This window comes from Paramisgurnus dabryanus, chromosome 21 (genome assembly GCF_030506205.2).
Source record: "Paramisgurnus dabryanus chromosome 21, PD_genome_1.1, whole genome shotgun sequence".
In the NCBI taxonomy this organism is placed as follows: domain Eukaryota; kingdom Metazoa; phylum Chordata; class Actinopteri; order Cypriniformes; family Cobitidae; genus Paramisgurnus; species Paramisgurnus dabryanus.
Window position 1 is genome coordinate 14,116,607 of NC_133357.1, and position 27,590 is coordinate 14,144,196.

Consider the following 27,590-nt stretch of genomic DNA (forward strand, 5'->3'; position numbering starts at 1 on the left):
TTTAAAGTGCAATTGGTGTATTTATTACAACAAGCTCTGAGTAATAGAGTGCAGAAGCAATACATTGTCATTTGCATCGTGAAAGAAACTCTTTTCTTTTCTAGAAGAATACAACTCAAGTATTTTTGTAACATTTTCGAGTAGATGTCCCTCGATCAGAGACGTACAACTTGAATCTTCATGCTGGTTTTCGGTTGACACATACACATTACATTCGCCATTTCAATCTTTGGAAAAGGAAAAACTTCACATAGTGATAAAAATATGTTTGAATAAAAACATGAGATCATGAAACAGTTCTGTTAACTCCTTGTTATAGATTCTTAAGAGGAAATAATACAAATGAATCATTCCTTCAATGACTTCCTTCTGCTAAATAAAAAAAGCACAAAATACAAAATAGTTTCTTTATGTAAATAATGTTGACCTATCTGTGACTTAACAGTTAAATAATCTATCATTGAAATGTTGGAACAAAACACAATAAACACTAAAAATCCTAAAAGTTAAAGCTGCAACTTCGCATATTTTCAATGACACACAAAGTGACATTTGTAACAACCTGACGCTGCAGGAGATAAAAAGCATAAACTACATATAAAATACATAAAAACTTAAATGAAACGACAACAAAAAAATCAACATGTTTTCATGTTGTTTCAAGGTGCTTTTTTATCCCTTTGTATAACGGGAATCTTTTTTGGCGCACAACACTGTTACGGTCCTGACACCATCAGACTAAAGACATTTGAAACACTGTGACCCTGCTGCTATCAGGGTATTAAGTAAACATCTGTGAAACTCTGCATAAAGCACATGACCTTCTACTTAAATGACTTCAGGATTAAGTCAACAAGGTGCCATTCAGGGGATCTCCTTCGACAAGTCATACCTGAAATTATACAAATACAAATAAACATCAGCAAACATTTCTTCTTACGTAATCTACAATAGTCAATAAACTCAAATATAGCACATACCACTGTGTTAATCCTGCTTTCAGATCTAGCTGACTCAGTTGCACCTGAAGCTGAAACAAAATAGCAACCTTGAGTTACTTTACCCATAAAAAGTAACATAAATTTATTTTGCATGACACATACCTTGCCAATAAGTTCTTTATCACGACTCATAAAGGAAATGCTGTTTTTGACAAACAGTTCAATGCGCCTCTGCTTAGCTTCTTCAAGTGACATGTCAAAATCAAACCTGTAGGGAAGAGTACAACATATGGACGGTTAACGTTTGGATCTCAGTGTCTTTAGGAGGCAATTTAAAAAATGATGTTCTCATGAACCTCTCATTGAATTCAGGGTTAAGGTTTCTCTTTTTAACACTGGTCTTCTTTTTGGTGATCCGGTTCTTATCCGGAAGAAGAATCAATGAGATGTAAGTATCCGGAGGTTCTTTGGAGAAAGACGGCAAGTTCCTTAACAAGAAAACAAAAATATTACACAATAATAATAATTGTGGATATCATAAAGCTAGTTAAGAGGCTCTATTTCAGCTATAAAATTGACGCTGTAATATTGATGTATTTCACATTTGTCTTCCTAAAAACTAATATGACAGTGGCCTAAACTTGTTTAAAATGCAACAATGTTTTTATCAGGCACCAAAAATAAGGGACCACATATATATCATGTAATTATTTCTTGCATTGGTTAGTTATGAATAATAAAACTATTATTTTATGCTGTACAGCACATTGGGTTAAATTCTGTTGTTTGGTGGTGCTTTGACATGACTTAGACTTTTATACTGCCACCTAGTGGAATGGATGCACCATTAACCAAAAGCAAACATGTAAGAATAACATTTTAGTAACACTTTACTTGAAGGGGTGTTCATAAGACTGACATGACACCTTCATAATCATGACATGACATGTGCCATGTCAATAAAGGAGATTTTATGCATGTTTATGACAACTGTAATTAAGTGTCATTCATTAAATTATGTAATTTTTAATGCAAAGATGACATTGTTTGAGATGTCTTTGTTATGGCAACTTGACATTAACCAATACATCATAACTTGTCATGACAACTTGACATTACCAAGACAACATAACTGACCACTTTTTACCAGTGATACAAATTGAATTTGTCATTAAAATGTCAGTAAGTGTTAATACTCTGTCAAATAGTTTTTACACAGCGTCATGAATATTCTTCAGTTCATAATGTTTTTTTTTTTTACGTTTTCTCGATGTGTTTAAGAAATAAAATCAATCATTCAACAATAATAATAATAATAGTAATTAAAATGTATAAAATTATGTTTTATTGCATTTGGAGACAGATTCACCTAAAATTAAATGAAAAGAGTACAATAATGGGTTAAACTATGCAGCGTTGGGTCCATATCGCTGGAAAAACAGTTAATTGTATTAAATTAAATTAATTAAATGTTTTTTTTAGTTTTTTCTTCTATGTCAGAAAATTTCAGAACCCTCTGTTAGAGGAAGAACAAGCTCTGTTAGTTGTCAGTTTTTAATGTATTGTGCACAAAGTGTAATATTTTGACACGTCTGTTGCATTTTGTTTAGGCATTTAAAATTATTTGACATAGTATTAACACTTAATGACATTTAATGACGTTTAATGTAATGTTAACCAATAAAGCTCGGTAGTTTCTTAAGTTTGATAAGTATTCTGCTATGTCATGTTTGTGACAGATTTAGAAGTTATGATGGATTGGTTTATGGTTTATGTCAAGACATTTCAAACAATGTCATCTTTGCATTAAAATGACACTTAATGACAGTTGTCATAAAAATCTCCTTCATGTTTATGACACGTGTCATGTCATGATTATGAAGGTGTCATGTCAGTCTTATGAACACCCCTTCAAGTAAAGTGTTACCAAAATGTTTGTATTTGTCAGGTATAAACTTGTTTGATACCCACTTGCAGGCATGGACGTTAATAACCAGTCTGTTTTCCCCAGATGAATAGGCAATGGAGAGCTTCACCTGGGCTTTCCCACTCGCACCAGCATCCTCACTTCTACACTTACAGTACAACCAAACACACAACATATCAACAAATATGTCTATATCGGCTACTGTATGTCAGTAAATATGAATGCATGGGAGATATGAGTCTTTCTGTATCTCACCCCCGATCAGGCACAGTTCTGTGTCTGAGCTCACTATTGGCTGCAGCAGCCGCCTCTCCACTTGGAATCATGTGACTCACTTCCTCTGCATTGGCTGTGACATTACTACACAGGGCCAACTTGCTGTCTAAGAGCTGAAGAATTAAATGAAATTGATAAATGTTTTATTTAAATATTTAAATAAAAATAGTCTCTGGTATAATAACAGGATGTTTCTTCCTTAACACTGGCGACCCATTTTCTGATAGAAACACATTTAAAAGTGCATTTTCTAGGATGGGGGGCTTTAAAATATGTTGATTGATTTCATGTAAGTGTGCTTTTCTGTTCTGTGTGATGAACATGTGATCAATGTGTGTCTAACCTTGAGTTGAGCTCTCAGCAGAACCTGACTCTCAGGCATGGCTCCATCCAGACTAAACCAGCGGTCCAGTACCATACCCTTCTCATCCATAACCTCTCTGACTGGAAGCACAAGAGACCCCAGAGGCTGACCCCAGCTGTGAGAGAGCTACACATACACACACAACATGTACAATTAATACACAACTCACATGAAACACAACAGAGCAGAGAAAATATTGACACACATACAGCATTATTGTAAGATATTATTTCAGGGTTCCCACACCTTAGTTAACTTCACATTCAAGGACCTTTCAATGAACCTTTCCAAGTCCAATACCCTCAAATTCAAGGACTAAATGTGAGGACACATTTTATGGTTAGATTGTGTTACCTTTAAAGATACATTGTTACAATTCCCTTTCGAGGGAACTTGCGCTGCGCTACTGCGGTGACACTTTGGGGACGCCTCCAGGGGTAAGTGCGTCTGAATGTGTATATAAAATTCAACCAATGGTGGCTTAACAACAACAAGAGCCAGGAAGTATATCACTATCTGAAATATTGCCAAAGACGGCGTTACAGGGAAGCAGGAAGTATGGCAAGGGAGGCGCAGCGTCTCCTTCCTTTCTCAGGGAACAACAGTTATATACGTAACCCGAGACGTTTTCATGTGTCAAACACAACTATGCAAAAAATCATTTTGGTATGAATCAACATTCGCATACAGAAGATATAAGCACAGTTTAGCAGGTGTGCTTAAAAAGTCTAGAATTTTTATGATATTATCCTATACTACACAGGGAATAATATGGAATTTTTTTTTTTCAGAAAACTTGTATGTATATTTTCAAAAACTTCCCGGGGCCTTGAAGTTTTCCCCCCAGATTCACAAACTTTCAAGGATTTTAAGGACCCGTGGGAACCCTGTATTTCTCGTGGTACAACAGTGCATTAGTTGTGCAAAAGGTTGTGAATAACTGGACATTAAATACAGTTTCTTACTTTGACTACAAGAATGTCTTCTCTTGGATTTTGAATCAGGAAATGAAAAGCCTCATCCCATTGTGGAGAAGTTGAGCGATTTGCAATCTTGAAAAAAGATATAAATAATCTGTGAGTCTCCAGCACTGAGTCACTTTAGCACAAGTATATCATGCTTTAACATCTTACTTTGGTGCGGTAAGATACGTTTTTGATTGATAGCTCTGCTCCCGGTTTCGGCTCACTTCCACTCTTCTTTAACTGTAGGCAACATTAAATATTTATATTGAAATAATTAAATATTATTTACCCCATTCAGGGAAACTTTTGTGAGATTATTCAAATACTTTTAACACCAGTTTGTTCAAATACTCTATGAAAATTAAATAAACTCACAGGTAGACCATGTGCTCTCTCAGTGTACACAAACAGCAGTCCGACAGACGGTACAGTTTTATTCTGGTAAGACTTCAGCGAGTTATAGTGCAGGATCTGGATAGAAAGCACACAAAGTCAAATCAGTTTTGTTATAACATATAAATGAAATAGATTCACGAGTTATAATGCTAGTTATAAATCGATAACCGACCTGTTCAAGTCTAGTAGGATCTGAAACCTTCGGCACCCATTCCATCACCAAATGAAGTCGTCCAGACTTCACATCATTCAGATTATACCACTGCACCAGAAATCAAAAGTATAAACCAAAAAACGTTAGAATATCAGATTATATAAATACAAAAAATGACCATAAAGAGTAAAGTGACCCACCTGATCAGTAAACTGTGCACTGATGAGGTCACTAAGGCTCATTTTGACTCTACAACAAGATAATAAATCACTCCAATGATAATGCACTCCATACACAATAGCAAAAAACATCAGGTACTACAATAAATGTCCAGCATTTAAGTCTGCCTGACCTGCCCAGGAAATCATCTTCATCTATGTCTTTATCATACAGGTCAAACTCCACCTCCTGGCCCGGGAGCTGTGTTAGGATCACCTAAAGCACAAGCAACCTTTGAATATCCCTGTGCTGCAGTATATATAATATTTTTCGAACAGGTATTAAAAATCTTCGGATGTTATAGACCAGCTTGGTTTTAAATCTGTATGTTCACCTCATAAAGTTCGTTCCAGACAGGGTTCAGGTTTCCCTTGATGACATGACTCTTGAAGGCCATTCCTCCCACCCGAATCTTCACATACGGGTCACTCTTTCCCTTCATCATGCCACCCATTAAATTGTCCTTTGCGATGAGATTTTGAGCTTCTACCAGGAGTATCCGCAGAACGCCCTGCACACATATATTTATTACAGTTATTGTAGCATCTACATTATTGTAGACTTAAGCAGGGCCGCATTAACACTGTAAGGGGCCCCTGGGCTTTACCCTTTTGTGGGGCCCTTCATCCACCAGAATTACAGCCTACATTCACACAATCTTTATAATAACCCTGCTGATAAAAACAGAATCAAACCAGCATGGAATTATGCTGGTCTATGCTGGTTTAGCTGGTGGTCACAGCATACCAGCACCAAAACACAACATATGCCGGTCTTGCTGGTATGACCAGCATGGGATGCTGGTGCTAATGCTGGTTTGGTGCTGGTATAGCTGGTGCTAATGCTGGTTTGGTCCTTGTTTAGCTGGTGCTAATGCTGGTGCTGATGCTGGTTTAGCTGGTGTTCACTAGCAAACCAGCACCAAAACACAACATATGCTGGTCTTGCTGGTATGCTGTTTTTTTAGCAGGGCACTAAGTGCAAGTTGTCAGGCTTTTATTTTGCTGGAATAAATGCAGTAACAAAATATTAAACCATATCAGAATGCCCACAATATACACAAATATCAATGCATAACATATGCACATAGTCCTATAGGGTGACCCGAATAGTCTAAGATTCGATGCTTTGACAGGAGAAGCCTGATTCGACTACTGCACAGTCGAATCGTCGCAAATGTGTTATAAAATGAGGATCATTTAATTTTGGCTGTATAAGAGTGCACATTATCTGATTTCACATATAACAGCTTTCTCCCAATATAAAAAATATACAGCCCATTATGATAATTCTAAGTAAATAATATGTGAAAAAGTAGCTTTCAATAAATATTTTTAAAGTCTGTTAATAGCCTAAATCCTGTGACAGGGCTACACGTCTATATTCAGAAATTCAAGTCTCTTTGTTTCTGCAATTTAAAAGACAAAACAGGCAATTCTATACTTTCGTTATTTTAAAATTTATTTGAATATTTCTTTGTTTTTATTTAATTTATAGATTATTTAGTGTTATCTGATTAAACTATTTGTGGCTTGTGTTTTATTCCCCTGCGCATTTAGGCATTTTGCACCCATGTTCTGCACCTTATTGATTCTGACTTCATATTGTTTTTATTTTTTATTAATTATAAAGGTAAATTCTGATCTAATTTAAGTTCTGTAAGTTTTGGATTGCTTTCCGTTGTGTCGATGTTACGCTGTTGCATGCCGTCACATTAAATTAAGCCGAACGCGCTAGGTGTTCTGCGTGATCATATTTAGGCGTTCATCAAACTAAACATCAAAAAACAGATTTTTTCGACAAGTATAAGTTTTAAAATGTATTTAAAAAGGTTGCTTAACTTGTCAAAAGTTGAGCTACAAAACAGGTAAGCCGTTTTTTTTTTCGGTGATGACACCGAATATAAATATCTCTACCGAATCTGACACAATTGTCTCTCTTGTGATTTAATAATATGGTCGGTGTTAACTTTCAAATGATAGAAAAGAGATTCCTGAAACAAATGTTATAAGAAACATCAGATGTTTCAAGTGAATACAGAGATGATCAAAGTGAAAGAAAGCAATCAGATATTTCTGTGCAAAATAATAAAGCATATATAGTGTCTATGAAATTATTAATTTCAGTGTTTTCTTGTTATAAATGAACCGTTTAAGGAATTGTATATAAAGCTTAATTTACAGTAACAAATTATATGTAATTTCTCGTCTTTTATTTCCTTGCCACGCTAAATCTCAAAATGAAATAAGATCGTTGAACTTAGCCGTGGCTTCCGAGGCAGAATCTAATTTGTTATTTATTAGATTTAGTTATCAAAAATGTTTTGTGTAATATCTTTGTGTGCTGTTCTGTACATCTTGGCTTTAAAATGTTACGAGGAATCATCTAATGAACACGTTGTCTTTCATATTAAGATAAAAACGCGTCCTCAGTTTCGTCTTTGTTCATCAGAAATGCAATAATGGATATTTCAGACAGAAATTTTAAAAAGCTCACTAATGATTGCAGGGTAGCCTACAGTAAGTGAGAGATTTTCTTGCGCAGGAACTGCATTCACGCACGGACATTCAAAGCAAAGCGATTAAGCATAATTTTAAAGGGAGTATCAACTTTTTATAAAATGCGGTTGTTATTTTTTTCCGGCATCTCGGGGCCCTTTCCAGCCCGAGGCCCTGGGCTTAAGCCCAGGTAAGCCCATGCATTAATGCGGCCCTGCTTAAAGGGATAGTTCACCTTAAAATGAAAATTCTGTCATCATTTACTCATCCTCATGTTGTTCTAAACCTGTATGAATTACTTTTTTCTGATGAACACAAAAGAAGATATTTTGAGAAATGATGGTAAACACACAGCAGATGGTGTCTATTGACTTCCATAGTAGGAAAAACAATATTTTGAAAGTATTGTGATAAATGCTGAAGAAAATATTTTGATGAATTATGGTGAGCACACAGTTGACGGTACCCATAAAATTCCATCATATTTTTTATTCCTACTATAGAAGTCAGTGGTTACAATCAGCTGTGTGTGCTTACCACTATTTATTAAAATAACTTATATTGTGTTCATCAGAAAAACGAAATTCATACAGGTTTAGAACAACATGAGGATGAGTAAATGTTGACAGAATTTTCATTTTAAGGTGAACTATCCCTTTAAAGGACAAGTTCGGTATTTTACACTTAAAGCCCTGTTTTCAGATTGTTTATGATGAAATAGAACGGTTTTGACTGAAATTTCGACATATGCGGCTGCCCTGAGAATTTTGGTATGTTTGTGTTTCACCTCACACCTCTACAATGGGTTTAATGGTGCACTGGAACAATCCTTTCTAAAATGCATTAAACTTTGGTTTACAAAGACGTGAAACTCACCGAGTGGTCAGGGGTGTTCACTGATATGCACACCCAAAAATCGCTGCAAAAGATGCTTTCCAACAGCTGTTTTAGCATTCGTTGTTAACTTGTGGACCTATTTTTCCAAACGCCTCACACCCGTACATTCTTCCGCTTAGAGCTTGAATAATAGACACTCCAGCCCAGGTGGTGGTGCTAATCCGCCATTGCCAATTGCAAGAATAGAAACAAAGTTCCCGGCGCGGAGTAATACCGTACCTCACAGCACATCTAATACAACTCAATGGAGTTGGCAAAAACTACGATAAAACCTGTTGGAATGCATATTTTGCAGCGATTTTTGTGTGAGCATACCAGTGAATACCCCTGACCACTCGGTGAGTTTCACGTCTTTGTAAACGAAAGTTTAATGCATTTTAGGAAGGATTGTTCCAGTGCACCATTAAACCCATTGTAAAGGTGGGAGGTGAAACACAAACCCCCCAAAATTCTCGGGGCAGCCGCATATGTCGAAATTTCAGTCAAAACCATTCTATTTCATCTTAAACAATCTGAAAACAGGGCTTTAAGTGTAAAATACCGAACTTGTCCTTTAAGGATATTAAGATCTCTTTACAAGTTTACCTCGGATGCAAAGCTGCTGTCCGGACTGGTTTGCTCTGGACGTTTCGAGGTGGGGATCACTTTGGTTCCAGGAGACACCTCTGAATCATTATCCCCTTCTCCTGGTAATGGAGACACAGGTGTGGTGGGGATAGCGTCTTCATTCAACCACAACACCTAAAAACATACAACAAACTCCTAAATTCTTTTAAAAGTTGTCTGCAAATATCTTGATATTTGATGATGCTTTATTGTGGAGTTTAAATATAACAAAATCACCCTCAGCAAAGCGGTAATGTAGATACGGCTGGCCTGTCCGGAGTTCTCCAGCTGAAACCACTGATCCATGCTGAGCTCAGTGCTGGAGAGCAGACGGGAAAGAGGGATAGACAGACTTCCCAGTGACAAAGCTCTGTCATCATCTTTCACCTTAAACATATTGAAGCAAAAGTTAACACCACCTTACGGAAATTAACTTTGGAATTAATTACTATAGTTAAACCTCAAATAGTTAAACCATAGTTTCACAAATATAATATTTTTCACTTTTACTATAATAAAACCATGATTTATTTTCAAGGGCAACCCCAGAGAAAATATTTGTGGTGTACTTAGTATGTACAATAAGAAAAGCTATAAAATGATGGTTCAATTGGTAGCAATAATATAAATGTGACTATACCTGAATGTCAATATCGTGTTTGTGTGGATCCTGAATAAAAAACGTGAACGCTTCCTCCCATACTGGATTATTGGTTCCATACGCTGTCTGTTAAAAACATGCAAGGACATGAAATAAAGCGATTCAAGTAGTATAAATGTCCTACACTTGCAATTATATCTTACCTTGCTTTCTTTGGTTGTATCCTGCATAGAAACTTGCACCATGGGACTGGGGTCTTTATTGCCTTTCTTAAACTGTATATAAAGAAGTTCAAATTAGAAGCAATAAAATAACAGACTTAAAATGAAAATCAAGTCTGATTTAGGACACAAACTTACTGGGAGGTCTTGGGCTCGGTCAAGATAAACAGTCAAAATGGCAGCAGATGGAGGATCTGCTGTCTTACTGGCTATAGTGATGTTTTGATTCCTCTGCAGCACCTATATGTTAAAACAAAGTTAGGTCTGTGCACTGATGCAGGATATTATCAAATCCAAATCAAGAAGTCTTTATAGTCTGACAGGTGAGACCTCAGTCAGGTGATCTGCAGATGCCATTAAAGAGAGCCATTCCAGTCTGAGGTGAACCTGACCTGATGAAACGTCCTTCAAAGTGAACCACTAAAACCATAATGAAAAGTATTCCATTAGTCTTAACTATATTGACTGGAAAATATCATAAACGTTCATTGAAATTAATAGTCAACACTTTAGAAAAATTTTACAGAAAAGGAGGGATCAATAACATAAAAAAATTATAATATAAAAGCATGTAAATGTAAGTACCTCATCCAGAACTACTGCTTTCTTTACAATACCTAAATCCAGCTTCATCCTAAAACACATACAGAAATACAGACATTAAAGGGGACCTATTATGCAAAAAATCATAAATGTGTGTTGAAAAAAAATCCACGCTCTCCTTTTTTAATCTCCAATAAACCAAAGCATGTTTCGTTAGACATGCTGTTTCGATTCTCTTGTTAATGTGACATCACACTGATAAAGCCCCACCCATAGCCTCAGACTGACTGGTTAATTTTACCTAAAAGCTTTTCTAAATGTGTTTGTTAGCAGTTTGTAACACTAAAGCGGCTAATGGCGCTTTTCCATTGCATAGTACCCCACGGTTTGGTTTGGGTAAGGTCAGGTCAGGTCAGGTCAGCTCGGCATGGTTAGCTTTTCCATTGAGTTTAGTAACACTTCGAAGTGGGAGGGATTATAGGCGTGACGTTATAATTGCGCTGCCTACTACTGTGACATCATCCAAGTAAGAACGTCGTGGTACATTTCCATACATTCATTTATTTCTCAGTCCGCCACAAAAAATAGATGTTTGCACATCGCGTTTATCACTACCTCTGTCTCATATAACAGTTTCTGTACAAACACCCATGGCGTCAGTTGACGTGCTCCGCTAAGCCTCATTTAAGTCACATTTAAGCATACATGCGAACATGAGCGTCGCGAATGTGCTGCCACAAACTGCAAGTCTGGAAAAAAACTGTTATGTTTTTCCTGATTCTCAACCTGTGGATGTTTTTCATCGCTAAAAGGGAGTTTGGGAACTTACAGCAAAGCACAGATGACAACATGTTTACTCGAGACAGCGCAAGCTAGCATGAATGAAAAGCTAATCTTTTACATTATAGTGATGACGCTGTTAGTGACGATTCTCTCAGACCACCAATCAGTGATCTACAGGTTTTTTGCGTCACGTTTTGGTATCAGCTTGGCTCGCTTGGAACCCCAACAGAGATGGTACTAAAAAAAGTATTGGGTACTATGCACTGCACCCAGTGGAAAAGCCCCCAAAAGTAAGCTGACCCGACCCAAACTAAACCTTGGGGTACTATGCAATGGAAAAGCGCCATTAACTCTTTCACCGCCATTGACGAGATATCTCGTCAATTAAGAGAAAACGCTTCCCCGCCAATGACGAGATTTTCCGTCTTTCCGCAATACCGCTATTATCCACCAGGTGGCGCCCTTCCGCAACTTTTTAAACCCGGAAGTATTGCCCTATGGCAAGCGGCTGCATGTCCGTGTCTGTTTTAAAAATCGCTCTGAATGGGATCTCTATGAAAAGTCCGTCACAAAAATGGAATTATCTCTGCTTTTTGCTCAAAATGTGTTGTTTTTGCAGAAACCTACCCATATTCAAAAGCTGATTACAAAAGAACCACTGAAGGTAGGATGAAACGGTTTTTTTTTGTTTGAAAGCAGAGGGTCTGTTCTTTCATTTGGATGTTTATATATTTAAAGAAGAAAATTTTCTGGAAGGCATTAAGCTTTGATGAAAATCATGAAAAACGCTGGCGCTGGCTGGCAACTTTTTTTTAAAAATGCTGGCGGTGAAAGAGTTAATATACTATTGTCCCAGACTGTATTCACATGAATCAAATATATTTTTACCAGGAAGCAGTAGCTCATTTGCATTTAAAGGTACACACATGAAAAAAGCACTTTTTTGCTCCCACCCAAATTTTGGAAGGGGCTATAACAAATGATCTGTGGGGTATTTTGAGCTGAAACTACATAGACACAATCTAGGCACACCTGAGATGTATATTACATCTGGTAAAAATTGGCATAATAGGTGCCCTTTAAAATGAAGAATTTTAGGTACAATAAAGACCCACAAACTCCTCTCTTCGCTCTTATTCCTTTTCATTTTTTAGGGATGCACAAATATATTCGATTACTTGGAATAAAAAACCTACCGATACTGATAGATACCGATCGTTTGGCTTTTAACTGGCTTTTTTTGTGTTTCAAAAGTATAATTGTGAAATCCTAAAAGTTCTGATGCGCTTTCCGCCCTTTTTGATTGCCAGGATATAATCTGCCCTGATCATTGGCTGTTTATAAACAATCGGCCGATGTCCAATAGTGGAAATAAATGCTTTTATCTGCCAATACTGATTATAGGTCGATTATATTGGCGTATCCTTAACTTGTTTCTTCCCAGAGTAAAGAGTGAGTGAATGTTGAGTAAGTTTTCTGAGTTTCCAGTCTTCCTCAGGTTGTTGATTTAAAACACATTTCCATTCATGCATGAAAAAATGTCAATGCTGTGCAACATTTTGTTCGCATTATTTATCAATATAATAATACCTTCCAAGAAAGTCATCTTGGTCAGGGTCTTTATCAAACACCTCCAGCTCCAACTCCTGACCAGGTACTTCATGAACAATTACCTAATAAACCCACACAAACAAAATACGTGATAAATGGCACTGAGCAATTTCAGTGTGTTGACATACAGCAGAAATGTTGCAATAACATTAAAGCCCCAAGACTTGCAAAACAGCTTTATCACAATCTTAAACTTAAAACATGTTTTTTAGTGCTCATCTGATCTCAGCACATGATAGTCACATCCTGCTTTATCACACTTTGTTTATTTGCTGTGGGTGCTAATAGTTACAAAAATTGAGCAAAGTAAACACCCACACGCTGTGAGTACTTCTAAAACCCACAGCTTCCCTTTCTTCAGAAATGTGACACTTTTTTCAGCTACTAGAACAAACACAAAACCCACACTGATCACATGCTCTCTCTCTCTCTCTCACCTCATACATCTCTCTCCACTGAGGATTAAGGTTGTTGTCCACGTGGTGAGAGGTGAAGGTCTGCGTGCCCACCCGTAGCACTGCATACGGATCAGACTTCCCAGATATCACACCTTTCATGTAGTTATCCTTGGCAGCTAGGTTTTCGGCCTCCATCAGGTGGATACGCACTATACCCTGTGCAACATATAATGAAAGATTTTATATATGCAATTATTTTAGGAACGTTTAACAATATGCCTGTAAACAACTACACTGGACATGCATGCATAATGAAACTATGGAGTATTCAAATATACTTGATGTACTTTACATAGTTAAATACATCATTATAGCACAGTGAAGTGTTACCCGTGGCAGAGGGGAACGAAGCTGTGCTACGTGCAGGTTGCCCACCAAAGGTACAGTGAGACGATTGGGGAGAACCAGGAAAGAGGCGATTGCATCCATTATCATAGTGTCCGACATTGCACTGAAAATGAATGCAGGGGGTTGTGGTTCGTACAGAGAAAACGGGACAACAGAAAAGCACATACAAACAAAATACATCTACACTACATGACAGCATGATGGCTTGTATTTAATGTGAGTGCAATGGGTTATGCTGTGATAGATATTAATCTGATGGTCTGCATGTTTTTCAACCAGAGGGAAACTCTGCAGATTTTGAATAATCAGGTCAGCACTTCACTGATGATTATCAATGAATGATGCAAATGAGGATTAAACTGTATGGTAATTCTGGTAGATAAGGAGGATCATAAGAGCACATAAAATGAAATGAGACAAATCTACTTACTTCAAACCGGGTATGTCTAATAAATTAGTGAGGCCGGTCCAGTTGATGTCAAGTTTCTGAAAAGTGAATGTGGCAAGAAGAGGAAGAGGAATGATTTGACAAATCTGATGTTTCAAGATCTAAGATCATATTTGTTAAATTTGCAGTAAGTGATCAAACGTAATGCAACATGCAAAATGTTTACTAACAGGTCTGCGAATGAAGAACATGGTGACAGCACCAACGAGAGGAATATCTCCAATGAGGGGTTCAAGGATCACCCTCAACTTTCCATGGAGCTGGAAGGAAAAGTAGATTGGTTTCAGTAATACATTTATGGGTTGTGTCCCATTAAAATCCACCTGATGCATTTGGTTTAAAGCAGTGGTTCTCAAACCTTTTGGCGTGCGGCCCACCTTGTGTAGAGAGCATCCCTTTAAGGCCCCACAAAGAAAATTTATGACATAAAACACTCAAACTTAGTATTAGTATTTAACAAAACATATTACGTTATGCAATGTCGTGTTGTTGGTAAGTATCCATATTTTTTTGAGGTTTAATTACACAGAATTTATAATAAATAAAGTCATGGGCAAAAGTGTTGGCACCCTTGGTATATACACAGTATGAGCAAAGTAAGTTATAAAAAAATAATCTACAATGTTTTTTTTCTTTTAAGCTTTAATTCAAAAAAATAATAACCACAAAAATATCATTGAAGTAAAACAATTGAAAGTGGGGGGAAAATTACATTGATATAATCCAATGCAACCTAATATGATTTCAAGGACCTCTGTTACAAATTTAGGTTCAAAACAATTAGGGTCCGGTGGTTTGTTTAACTGTAGACATAGAGCACTTTTTAATCCCTGTATGCAACAAAGCCATATTATGTTCCTGTTGCCAAAAAAAAAACTCTTTTATGTTTCATATGGCCGCAGAACCAAGTCATGTTCAAAGTTCCAGTTCGGCAAATTAATATACTGGAGTTTGTTTTTGCATGAGAGCAGAGGATTTCTTAAACTGTGTCCCAAACAACTATGTTTTCCCTTTATTATTATTATTTACATTTATTTCTGACTCTATGTCCGCTCAAATTATTCTACTTGCTGTAAATTAAGATGATATAGACAAACGTCTTCTTTCAGGCAGATTTGCAACATCTGCAGTCGATTAAAACATGTTGATTATTTCCCTGATTGCAGAAATAGATGTTTTTTATGGTTTACCTATTTCCTTAAAGCCACGTTCTATTTTGCACAGCTCAACAATCTTTTGCTGCACATCAGAACTAGTCTGTGGTTTTATCTACTGTGATAACTGATTAAGGGGACTTGGGGTTTGTGTTACTTAAAGGGATAGTTCACCCAAAAATGAAAATTCTGTCCTCATTTACTCACTCTAATGTTGTTACAAACCTCTATAAATTTCGTTGTTCCGAGGAACACAAAGGAATATATTTTGGGAAATGTTTAAAAGAAAACCTTTCGTGGACCCCAATCACTTCCATAGTAGGAAAAAAGAATACTATGGAAGTAAATTGTGTCCACAAACCGTTTGGTTACAAATAGGGATGCACCGATACCACTTTTTTGGAATACGAGTACGAGTACTTGCATTTCAGTACTTGCCGATACCGATACCGAGTACTTAATAAAAAAACATGATTTAAATTTTCAGGTAACAGCTTTAGTAATATAATTTAACAAAAAACAAAGGACTAGTTTTCCAGTTTGTTGTAAACTCTGCCTCTTTGGACAACACAAGAGGCATTAACCCCTTACACGCTGCTCAAACATAGACATTTCTCAGACCGTGGTATCCATTGCAGGTATCGGGGGACTTTTAACGAGTACGAGTACTTTAGAAAATGTGGTATCGAGGCCGATACCCGATACCAGTATCGGTGCATCCCTAGTTACAAACATTCCTTAAAATATCTTTCTTTGTGTTCATCAGAACAAAGAAATTTATACAGGTTTGAGAGTGAGTAAATGATGACAGAATTTATTTTTGGGTGAACTATCCCTTTAATATTTATTCTCTTGTGAAACAGGAAGCCATGATTGGACAACATCATGTTTTTAGTCATCATGGTTTGCTAAGAAAATGTTATTATTAATGTTAATATACTTCAGAGATATTTTACTCAATTCTAGGGGTGCCAATAATTGTGTCCAGTGTGTATTAGATAAAAACATTTATTTCATAATGTAATTCCCCCACGCACTTTCAATTGTTTTACTTCTATGAAACATATTTTTGTGATTTTTTTATTTATTAAAGCTTTTAATTAAGGGTGCCATCACTTTTGGCCATGACTGTTAATTAATTTTTATAAAATGTCATAAATCTCACGCCCTCAGTTTGAGAACCACTAAGTTTAAAGGAACACACCACCGTTTTTCAATTTTTTACTATGTTCTTACCTCAGCTTAGACAAATGAATACATACCTATCTTTTGTCAATGCATGCAATTAATCTTTGTACAACACATCGTGAACATGTTAGCATTTAGCCTAGCCCCATTCATTTCTTAGGATCCAAACAGGGATGAATTTAGAAGCCATGTTTTCCCTATTTAAAGACATGAGTAGTTACACGAGTAAGTATGCAGAGGTGGAAAGTAACGAATTACATTTACTCATGTTACTGTAATTGAGTAGTTTTTTTGTATACTTTTACTTTTTTGAGTAGTTTTTAAAATCTGTACTTTTACTTTTACTTAAGTATGTTTTGTTTAAAGTATTGTACTTCATTACATTTTAAATCATATCCGTTACTGAGTAAAAAAATATTTCAAAAAAGCAAGGTGATAAAGACGCGCAACGTATGATTGATGGGCGGGGAACGCGCAAAAAGAACCATGGAGACGGACGAGACAGGCGCGCGCTAATGCAGACCCGCCTCAGAATGAAAAGATGAAAGAAACCCCTGGTCATATTTAAGCGACCACTTTCCACTGACGCGAAGCGAGTGTTTCTTTCATATGAAAGGTAGGATTCATGCTCTTAAGTACAAAAAGACCGGGTTTTTACTGCTCGCGCGTTTTTAATACCATGCGCATTATCTTCCGAGGTCTAACAGCTTCGCGTCAAGTCAAACACAACTTCAGAACATCCTCGAGAATGCGCAGGTCATTAGACATTGCAGAGAGAGAGAGAGAGAGAGAGAGAGAGAGAGAGAGAGAGAGAGAGAGAGAGAGAGAGAGAGAGAGAGAGAGAGAGAGACGAATAAAGGTCTGACATCAGGTACCCAGGTCAGGGAAGCTAGAAGACAATAAACGTGTCAAAAGAATAGCCATGGCACTCATCTCATTATAAGCTCATTTAAACTATATGTAGTGTAATAAAATAATGTATGTTACCAGCAATACATCAATTACAAACTTACTATAGTGATTGTATTTACCAGCTGCTGACCACCTTCAAAAGTGCATAACTCAAATGTAAAAATCATTAAACAATTCCATAAATGTTTCTTAGTTTAAAACAGCTTTTTATTTTATTAACTTTTTGTTATTGCACTTTAATTGTAAAGATGTTCCTACAATTAAAAACAACTACTTTGAGATTTATATTCCCTTGTCGTTTCTGAACTATACTAGAATCCTCCACATCTCCCCGTTTTTAAAAAAAGTAACTTTTACTCTGAGTAAAGTTAAAATGATTTACTTTTTACGTTTACTTGAGTAGATTTTTTGACCAGTAACTTTACTTTTACTTAAGTAAAATATTATAAAAGTAACTTTACTTTTACTTGAGTACAATATTTTATTACTTTTTCCACCTCTGTAAGTATGGTGGCACAAAATAAAAGTCAGGAGAGATGATATTACTGCGCTACAAGGTCGAAGTGCTGCAAACTAAGTGCTCTTTCGCCATATAATATAATTCTCACTTTTATCCGTTTAAAAAATCGCCACGTTTCATTTTGTGCCACCATGCTTACTCTTGTAACTACTTATGTAACAGTCTTTAAATTGGGAAAACATAAATAAATGGGGCTAGGCTAAATAATAACACATTCAGGGTTTCCTTCAGCACATTTCAGTTAAGGCGGCCCGCCTAAGCTTGGAAACCCTACCGCCTTAACTAACTTGTCCAAAAAAAAAAAAAAAATTGCTGCACAAAAGGCCGTCAAGTTCATCTCGGAGAATAGCGCGTACGCGCATCACACCGCATGCAGGGACGCGCGCCACACGGCCGAAATGAGAAAGACGTGGTCCGGACCGTCACTGTCTGGAGGATAACTAGCCAGTTGATAAAACATCTCGGAGAATAGCACGGACGTGCTTCACACTGCGAGCGTGTACGCGCACCACACGGCCGAAATGAGATAAGACTTGCTCCATCATGTCTGGAGGACAGCCAGTTGATATAACACGTGTCAGTGAGAACTGTAAGTGGACTTATGTTTTGGGGTTATTCAAGCCTGTTATTGTATTAGTCTATAGTTCTTCTAATTTTAAAGTTGGTCTAATTAGCTGGTGATTTTGTTGTTTGTTTGAGTTTCATGTGCATTATTTACATGCTACAGCAGTTACACTCCTTTAAGATAATGTAATTAATAGTGGGAAATAATCAGTTTTTACCATTTTTGCACTATCTATCATCGTTCGCCAGACGATCTACAACATCTGCTTTAGTTTGTGTTTATTAACCCTTTAGTTTCACTTCATAACGCAGCTATTCCCATTAGAGGTATCTGTTAAAAACATTAAAATTCATTAATAATCTAGTATGTGTTCATTTTTTGTCATAGTTTTTTCAAAATTAAGTTTTATTTGAGTGTTTTAAAAATAAATATTTTATTTATTTAATTTATTAAAATATTTACATTTTCATCATGACGCATACGCCCCGCCCCTTTGATTGGCACGCCCTTGGCCCCGACCACCCGCCTAACCCTACCACCTTGACTAACAAATTTTCTGCGGGAAACCCTGACATTCATGACACACTGTACAAAGATTAAAAAAGATATGTAGGTAGGCATGAATTAATTTGTCTAAGTTAAGGTAAGAACAATATTAGGTAAAATAATGAAAAACGGTGGTGTTTTCCTTTAAAGAGACCCACATTGTAATCTATGCAAACATTAAAGCATTGGGAATTGAATCCATGATCATGGTCTACCAGCTAAACTATCTTACCTGAATACCCTTTACTCCAGCTTTACAGAAGTACCTCTTCACCTCAACATTAATCTCCACATCTCCAGCATAGCTAAAAAAACAGAGCCAAGAAGTATGACATATTTTGAAGCTAAGTTCTTACCCCTGGTTTCACAGAGCTAAAAACATGTTTGAGCCAACTCAACCTAAAATAACTTGCACTGACAGATATTAAAATATGCCAGTGCCCTTGATCAAGATAAACAACAATATTGTATTTTCCTAAGGCATGTTTATAAAAATGCTTAAGCATCTTAATTTAACTAAGGCATAGTCCTGGCTTTAGCTAAGCCTTGTCTGTGAAACCAGGCCTTAAAGGGACACTCCACTTTTTTTGAAAATATGCTCATTTTTAGCTCCCCTATAGTTAAACATTTTATTTTTACTGTTTTGGAATCAATTCAGCTGATCTCCGGGTCTGGCGGTACCACTTTTAGCATAGCTTAGCATAACCTATTGAATCTGATTAGACCGTTAGCGCCTGAAAGTAGTCCCTTTGGTAACTTTCAATAGTAGGGGACTATTTTCGGGCACTGTGTAATAACATTGCGCCTCCTCTGCAGCCATGGTACGGCAGCAAAGTCCTTGATTATTACGCCAGAATGAGAGTATAGTTCCTAGCCATATCGGACTAGAAAAACGCTAATTAAAATTTTCTATCGTCTTAGTACACAGTGTAACTACAAAAGAGTCAAGTTTTAAATGGGAAAAATATTTTGGTTATTTTTGAGCGCGATGCTAATGCTCTAATCAGATTCAATGAATTATGCTAAGCTATGCTAAAAGTGGTACTGGCAGACTGGGAGATCAGCTGAATGGATTCCAAAATGGTAAAAATCAAATGTTTAACTCTATTGAAGCTGGAAAATGAGCATATTTTCAAAAAAATTTGGAGTGTCCTTTTAAAGTTTTAAATATGACTTAAAAACATTGACATTACCTGATATAAAAATCAAGTATCACTTGACGCTTATCATGCTCAGTGTAGGCCTTTACCCCAACTATTCTTAAGGGCTGTTAAAGAATAAAATAATGTGTAAAACATTTGTTCAGCATAGTAGAAAAGTAACATCTAGTTACTACTTAGTTACAAATGCATGGTTGGGTCAAATAAGGAAATTTACCAACAGTTGAGTTTGACCCAATTTTACCCAACCATGACCTGAAACAACTTAGCATTTATAAAGTGTAGGGAACTGAAATGTACCCTGTCTCCCAAGTCAACTTTGGTAAAAGCGAGGGTTTGTAGATGAGCGCTGGCAGATCGTATTGAAGGTGCAATGGTCTCCACCAACAGCTTCTCCAGATACTGTCCGATAAACGGCCAGGCCTGCTGCAATATCTGTTAGCCAGAATACAATCAAAAATCATGTTATAAGGAAATTCTTGCTTTTAAGCGTGCAGTATGTAACATTGTAAAAATTTAAACCATGCCGTAATCAACTAAAGACTTAAAAGAGCAGCACATTTGTCAAAATGAAGGTAGGCAAAAGATTCATTTGACAGTCAAACCACATACTGTAGGAAACAACAAGCACTATTAGCATAGAAGTGCACTAGAAACCTAAATGGTTTATTAAAGAATTAAAGTCAATTTACGCAAATCATATGTAGTCAAATGATTCCAAAATTCCTTTGGAATAGGAAGTATTCTCTCTTAAAACATGCCATTCAAAACCTTGTACAGTTGTCAAAGTAGCTTCACTGTCACACTTAGAAAGTGTTTGGCAATGTCATCAACTCTTGAGTGTGACTTTTAAGGATGGTGTTACTGATTTGGACATCAGCTTCACACATACCACATCTTTGGCCTTCTAACGTTTCTCACAGTCTGCTGAATTTTAAAAGTTAGTGCATTGGAAAAGCAAAGAAGAATCTAGCATTGAAAGTAGAAAGTGACTGTGCAAAAAACACCATGTGACGCTGAGTTTGGAGCATGAAGACCTTCGCGAGCCAAGTCTAGTCTGCTGATAAACTCTCACAGTCTATTGTTTGTGTGATAGTCTATTGCATATTACAGGACAGTGGTTACCAACCGGAGGCCAAGTTCAAAGCGGGCTGCAGGATCCAGTATGCAATGCCAAGATCAACGTAACGACAAAATCTATGAAAGATAGATGTAAAGGATTATATTGTCGTACAAGGTAGAAAGGTTGGGAACCACTGCTCTAAGATATGAACGTTCTGTGTATGCAACATGATTTACAAGGTATCTTCACAATGATTAATATAGCCTGTGGGTGCTTTTATGCCAAAGAGGATCCATTATAGCAACAGCCAGAAACCGTGAAAAAACCATGCCAAGCTGAAACGAAGCCAAGCTGTTTGACTATTTATCTTCAGGGACTGGATTGAACACAAACACTGCGCCCTCGGGGACACAGACCAGAAACAATGAAAACAGACGCAGCAGTCACGTGTGCATTTGTGTATTTAAACACACAGTCTAATACCTTGTTTATCCATTCCACCTTTTCTACGTCTGGGAAGTTCACCTGTGGATGAATAAGAGAAAAGTTTAACTTTTCATGTCAACACACACACAACAGATCAGTGCTACATACTGCACACTGGATGGAGATCTCTAAATTTGTACACTAGGTAAACAAGGTGAGGGTCAGGAAGAAATTTCCAGAGCTCAGCTGTGCATACACAGGAATATTCTTGGCTCTGATCATTTTTGTCAAACTTTTTGTTTTTGCAAAATGTATGCCATAGGAATGGATAGAAAGATTCATCATTAGCAAGCGTGACTAAAGTCCTGTTTATTAACAAACATCCCATGGTAAAGGAAATTTTGGTGAAAGGTCAAGTCTAGTTTCAGTTGAGAAAACAAAACAAAAAAGCACTAACCTCTATAACCAGGCCCTCTTATATGAAAGAAAAAAGATACTCCTACTCTCACTCTCTATATATCAACCACATAACTATTATTTCTATGGCTTTCAAAAGATTAATCGTGATTAATCGCATACAAAATAAGAGTTTGTTTGCATAACATATTTGTGTGTGTTTTGTGTGCAACTATTATGTATATATATAAATACACACACATGTAAATGTTTCTTAAATACATACATGCAAATAATTACACACAGTGCACAGATGTTTTTTCTTTATAAACTTGCATTTGGACATTCTGCCAAAAATGTACTTTTGTGTTTCACAAAGGAACGAAAATGACACTGGACAACACTGTAGTGATTAAATTAGGTCAAAATGACATTTGGGGGGTGAACTATTCCTTTAAGCATTAAAAAGTTATATATGAATAAAGTGAACACAGATCATGGGATCATTAGTCATGAGCAGTCAACTTAAGTTTATTAAAGTTTAAGGTCCTAATTTTTAGCAGGATGTGAGTAGGTTTATATAAAAACATAAGTCACTGTATAAGTTACTAGGCTGAAAGTAGTAAACTGCTTCTATGAGCATATGTCACACTTTGCCAAATAATCTTTTAAAAATGTTTTCCATTCTCCTCCAACCAAATTCTTGCTATAAATGGGCCGTTTTGGCATTTCGCGCTCAGTCCTCTGGGACTGGATATCCTAATATAGGAAAGGCTGGGCAGGCTTCGGAATGTAATGTTGTTAATGAAGGATGGCGGAAGAAAGGAGTAAAGAACAACAATTTTGGCAAAACGTCTATATTGTGCCTATGAAAAAGAAAATGAAAATGTGACTGACAGATGGAGTGGAAAGTAGCCAGCAAGCCCTCCTCAAAAAGTGAAGGCAATGTGGTAAACGTGCAATTTTATAACATTTTGATTTAAAACATCCACTCTTCCCACTGTTTAAATTTGCTTACAATATTGTAAATAAAATAAAAAAACTCTTATGGTGTTCACTCCTAGCTTCATTACTATTTTCATTTGTAATAATAACTGTGTGTACTATGCTTATTGCTGTGGTCTTAAGACAAAACGTTGAATGTTAACAAATTTGTAAGATGCTTTGAATAAATGCATCTATAAATAAATGTAAAATAACTGCAATGCAGTTAAAGATCAATAAGAAAATGCAGACCATGACATGAAATCTTTTTTATAAAATTGTAGCTCCATAAAACAAGGTAAACTATTGGGATATTAATGAAATCAAACACTGTAGTAAAAGCCATATGAGGGTGTAGCCTGCTGCAGTAAAAGCTGTAAGAGGTGCATGTTATTAATGCAGGAAACTACTCATAGATAAAAGCATGAAAGACATTGTTATTAATACTGTTAACAGGTTGTACTGAAAGAAATAACTACTTAAATAACACGAAATCTGTCAAAATATGACAACTGCGGAAGCGCAAAAGCATCACACTGTTGATTCTCTAGAAAAAAACGAAATGTGGTAAAAATGCACTGTCAATCGTTTTGAATAAAAGCGTATGAATAAGCAGATGCTGACATCTCTACCGTCTCTTATACAAAAGTGAGGAGGTACTAAAGCGCTAAAAAACACTCTGCGTCTTTCCCTACATATGCAAAAGATGTGTTGCAAAATACAAATTGTTGAAAACGACAGTGATCTCTATTGTGGTATATATAAAATCTTACCCATGCAGGTAACTCGCGTTTAGTTTTAAACACCCTTGTGGCTGTGACGTTCTGCTCGTTCTCCGAAACATACATCGCGCTTTGCATTCGCGCTTTCTTCCCATCGCGGCTGTGTCTCCATCCCGTATAAACTAAAAGACCGAGAAAAACTAAACTTATGCTAAATCCGAAATATCCAGCCAAGTAGACCGGCAGTAAGGCACAGACGCATTTCCCAAAAGACAGAAGAACGGACACGGCATGTCTTCCCGGAGAATCCGGAGACTGCGCGTCCTCCGGCAGGGCCGAGTCCGCAACCTCCGAAGTGGCATCCTCAGATGGCATCGGTTTTTTCGCCATCGAATAGACGTTTAGATGCACTACGTACCACAATCACACTAACTACTGCCTGTAAACGGTTAAGTATTATACATATGTACACACAAAGCGCTTCATAATTCGTTCATTCAATGCTGACGCGCGCTATGTTACAGTCGAAGTTGTGGATTTCTAGTTTGCTTAAAAAAATGGGCGTGTAGGTAGGGGCGGGTTTTGAAACCTTCAACCCTCCCAGATTCTTGTTAAAACCACACCACAGACGTTATAATTTTGTGATGTGGTGTTCTGTTTACTGTTAAGTGCGCTGCGTAAAAAACCCAAAAGCACTTAAAAGTGTGAATATCTCAACGTTATTGACTTCAAGGCAATTGAAATACTTCAAGGCTAAAAACGGGTAGTTGTTACAAAAATAATCCGTAATTCTTTAATGTCACTTTTCTTATTTTTTATAATTTAAAATAATCTAATAGCTCATTGGGTATTAGACCTCTGGTGGTTGGGATAATGAAATTCAGTGATACAAGTGCTTTGCGCATTGAAAAGGTTTATAAAACCTATTACATAAGGAATTTAAAAAATAAAACCGTATTACAAAAGTCAGATGAAAAGCAATAAAGGGAATATATATTTAAATCTACATTAAATCAAAGAAATAAAATTAAGATAATAAAAACTCCCACTTTTAAAGAAAAATGAACCCAGTTTAAATAAAGCCAAGCCATTCTTTGGTTATAAAAAGCCATCTGATGGCTTAAAATGAACACAACGTAATGGGTTAAGTTAGCCCAGTGCATGGATTGAACCCATTTACCCTGAACTCGTGTATTAGATGCACATTGAAGCAACTTCTCACCTGCTTTATTACGGACTTGGTTTTATTTGGATCTACATTGAATTTCTGCATCTGACCAACTTGAATTTTGTGCAAAATGGCTTAAGTGTAATGCAAAAGAACCTTACATACTTCATAACAGTAGGCAGAGGTGAACTAAATGTGCAGTTTTAACTTCACCATTTAGCAACCAGCTGAGTCAACACTACATTGCCAGGCAACAAATGGCTGGAAAAATTCAGTCTGGGTCACTTAACCCTTATAAACCTCCACATTTACGCACTCCTAACACTAGAACATGAGGTGTCCTTTAAGATGGCCATTACCAAAGAAAAGGCGCCATATTAACCATGACTGACAGCCTTTAGTCGTCACCTTTTTTAATCCACTCCCTCATAAACTGAATAAATTACTCCATACAAGAAACCACAGTACAGGCTTGAGCATGCAAACATCTTAAGGATAACAAGACAACTTCTGTTAAACCAAAAATTTATTGACGAGATTAACAAAATACAAGCTGCGCTGATAAGTCTGGGAATGTCCAAAAACAGTTCACAGGATCATGAAGACCAGGATGTTTCTGCAGAACCAAGTGATGGAAAAACCAAAGCCTCCGCTGAGAAGATGGCTGGGCTCTCAGGTGGTGGATGAAAGGATCTTGAATTGGGCTTCCAGCAGACTCTTGCCAAGGAGACTGGAGTTGAAGATCAATCTCAGCTTCAGCGACAGGGGGGTCCAGTTTACTTAGACCTCTGCCTCATCTTTCTCCTTTTACGCTTCAGCCTTAAAAAACAAAAAGCATTTATGTAAATATCACATACTGCCATTTTAGAACATGTGACGCATAGACCAGATCATGACAAGCTTACCTGCGCATACGCTTCTTTCGCCACTGTAAAGAGAAAGCAGTCAATTTATTAGATATTGATTAGATTACAAGCTTGTACGAGCTAAAAACCTGTTTGGAAGAACATGCAGATCTGCACATGCGCAAATCTAACCAACCCTCCCCCGCCATGCTCTCGCAAAGCAGCGTGCCGTTTAGGCGAGATAAAATTGAAATAAAATTCACTTTAATGCGAATACATTTTAACGATTTGATACAATGGTAAACGTGTAATCCAACCTACATACAAATCAAACGTGTAGTGGTTAACAACATATTCGTCATGGTCACAACAAAGTCCCGCATGTAGGCCCGATTACAATAAAAGCGAATTTGAATAAAAAAAGGGATCAATTTCACGACAATAATGGCTAACGTTGCACTTAAAATACAAACGTTACAATCGTCAAACATGCATAAATTCAATTTAGGTTATAAACAATTATAATTGTTGACTAGCCACCAGATTGTTAGCAATGCTAGCCTGATAGTTAGAAACTTAAAATTATACTACAAACAATAGTTTCACTTACCTTCGCTCTCATGATGAGAAGATGTTCTGTAAAGAAAGAAAAGATGTTAAAGATATCGATGGATTGCGCTTAAATATGTTGGATTGCTATGGATTGTACTACACGGCTAAGAACAGCAAGCATTTCCTCACCTCGTCAAGCGATAGCAACGACTCAAGAGATCGTCATGAGGGAAGGCGGTCTCTTTTATACGCCTGGATTGCGTCACTTTTCAGCGACAGTGAAAGAAAAACGTGTGCCGCACTGCTGCAGGCTGCACCTGTCGGTTAGGGCACATTCCAATCTGAATTGATCATCCCTATGCACTATTCCCCTCGAAGAGCAAAGCTTTTGACATGTAAACTCTGTGGAGGGAGGTGCGCAATTGTATATGTCTCATAAGTGTGGCCGTTAATAATACACTTGGCAAATGGAGAAATTAAAACAACGACTCTTCTCTTTATCCGGAGCGACTGCTTATGCAGAGTCCCCTTCCCGATGTGCCTATCAAGGGCGCAAAAACGCCGTTTGGAATTCGTCCACTGTCAGTAAACCTCGTGTGAACCCGATGTGAATTCTATTATGGTCTTGATTAAAAATGAACAGAATTAACAAATGAACGTAATTGGTACTGATAATATATATGTCGTTTTTTATGTAGTTACTATGGTTTTATTTTATGTGTCGATGGGTATATTTTAGTACAAAATCAAATGGGTGTTTTATAAGGTTTAGTGAAATTAAAGACTATCATTGGGGGAATGTAAGAAATATTCAGGAACATTTCTGAAACTTTGTGCTAGCTTAACACTACAATATAACAAACACGTGACATTTGAAAAATAAAAATTGTATAAACATCTATTCTGGGCTGTAATTAGCTTATTTTTTTATTATTTTCATGATATGTCCCCTTTGGATAAACGTTTTGTTACTCAATCAAGTAATTAAAGAGACAGTTCACCCAAAAAATAAAAATCTGTCCTCTTTCACGGTCTTGTTGTTACAAACCTGCATCAATTTATTTGTTCTGATAAACATAAATGTTTGTAACCAAACCATTTGTGGACACAATTTACTTCCATAGTAGAGAAAA

The 27,590-nt window shown here is 36.8% G+C and overlaps 1 protein-coding gene and 1 long non-coding RNA gene across 2 annotated transcripts; both read right to left on the bottom strand.

Moving 5' to 3' along the window:
• On the bottom strand, window positions 1-24,444 carry esyt1a (extended synaptotagmin-like protein 1a). The gene is made up of 31 exons (XM_065285760.2): window positions 23,944-24,444; window positions 21,848-21,889; window positions 20,602-20,736; window positions 20,335-20,408; window positions 19,374-19,446; window positions 14,427-14,516; window positions 14,239-14,294; window positions 13,791-13,911; window positions 13,440-13,616; window positions 12,982-13,064; window positions 10,651-10,699; window positions 10,396-10,485; window positions 10,204-10,305; window positions 10,048-10,119; window positions 9,884-9,970; window positions 9,481-9,630; window positions 9,223-9,378; window positions 5,577-5,753; window positions 5,376-5,458; window positions 5,224-5,272; window positions 5,042-5,131; window positions 4,849-4,944; window positions 4,642-4,713; window positions 4,474-4,560; window positions 3,488-3,634; window positions 3,124-3,257; window positions 2,913-3,011; window positions 1,298-1,429; window positions 1,104-1,209; window positions 981-1,030; window positions 1-892 (listed from the first exon to the last, which is right to left on the bottom strand). Exons 1-31 carry the CDS (start codon window positions 24,280-24,282, stop codon window positions 865-867), a joined length of 3,246 nt encoding a protein of 1,081 aa, XP_065141832.1. The 5' UTR covers window positions 24,283-24,444; the 3' UTR covers window positions 1-864.
• Window positions 24,445-25,568: 1,124 nt separating this feature from the next.
• On the bottom strand, window positions 25,569-26,747 carry LOC135775504 (uncharacterized). The gene is made up of 4 exons (XR_010543888.2): window positions 26,647-26,747; window positions 26,516-26,541; window positions 25,966-25,988; window positions 25,569-25,879 (listed from the first exon to the last, which is right to left on the bottom strand). It is a non-coding gene; the product is annotated as an uncharacterized lncRNA (long non-coding RNA).
• Between the last annotated feature and the right edge of the window lie 843 nt (window positions 26,748-27,590).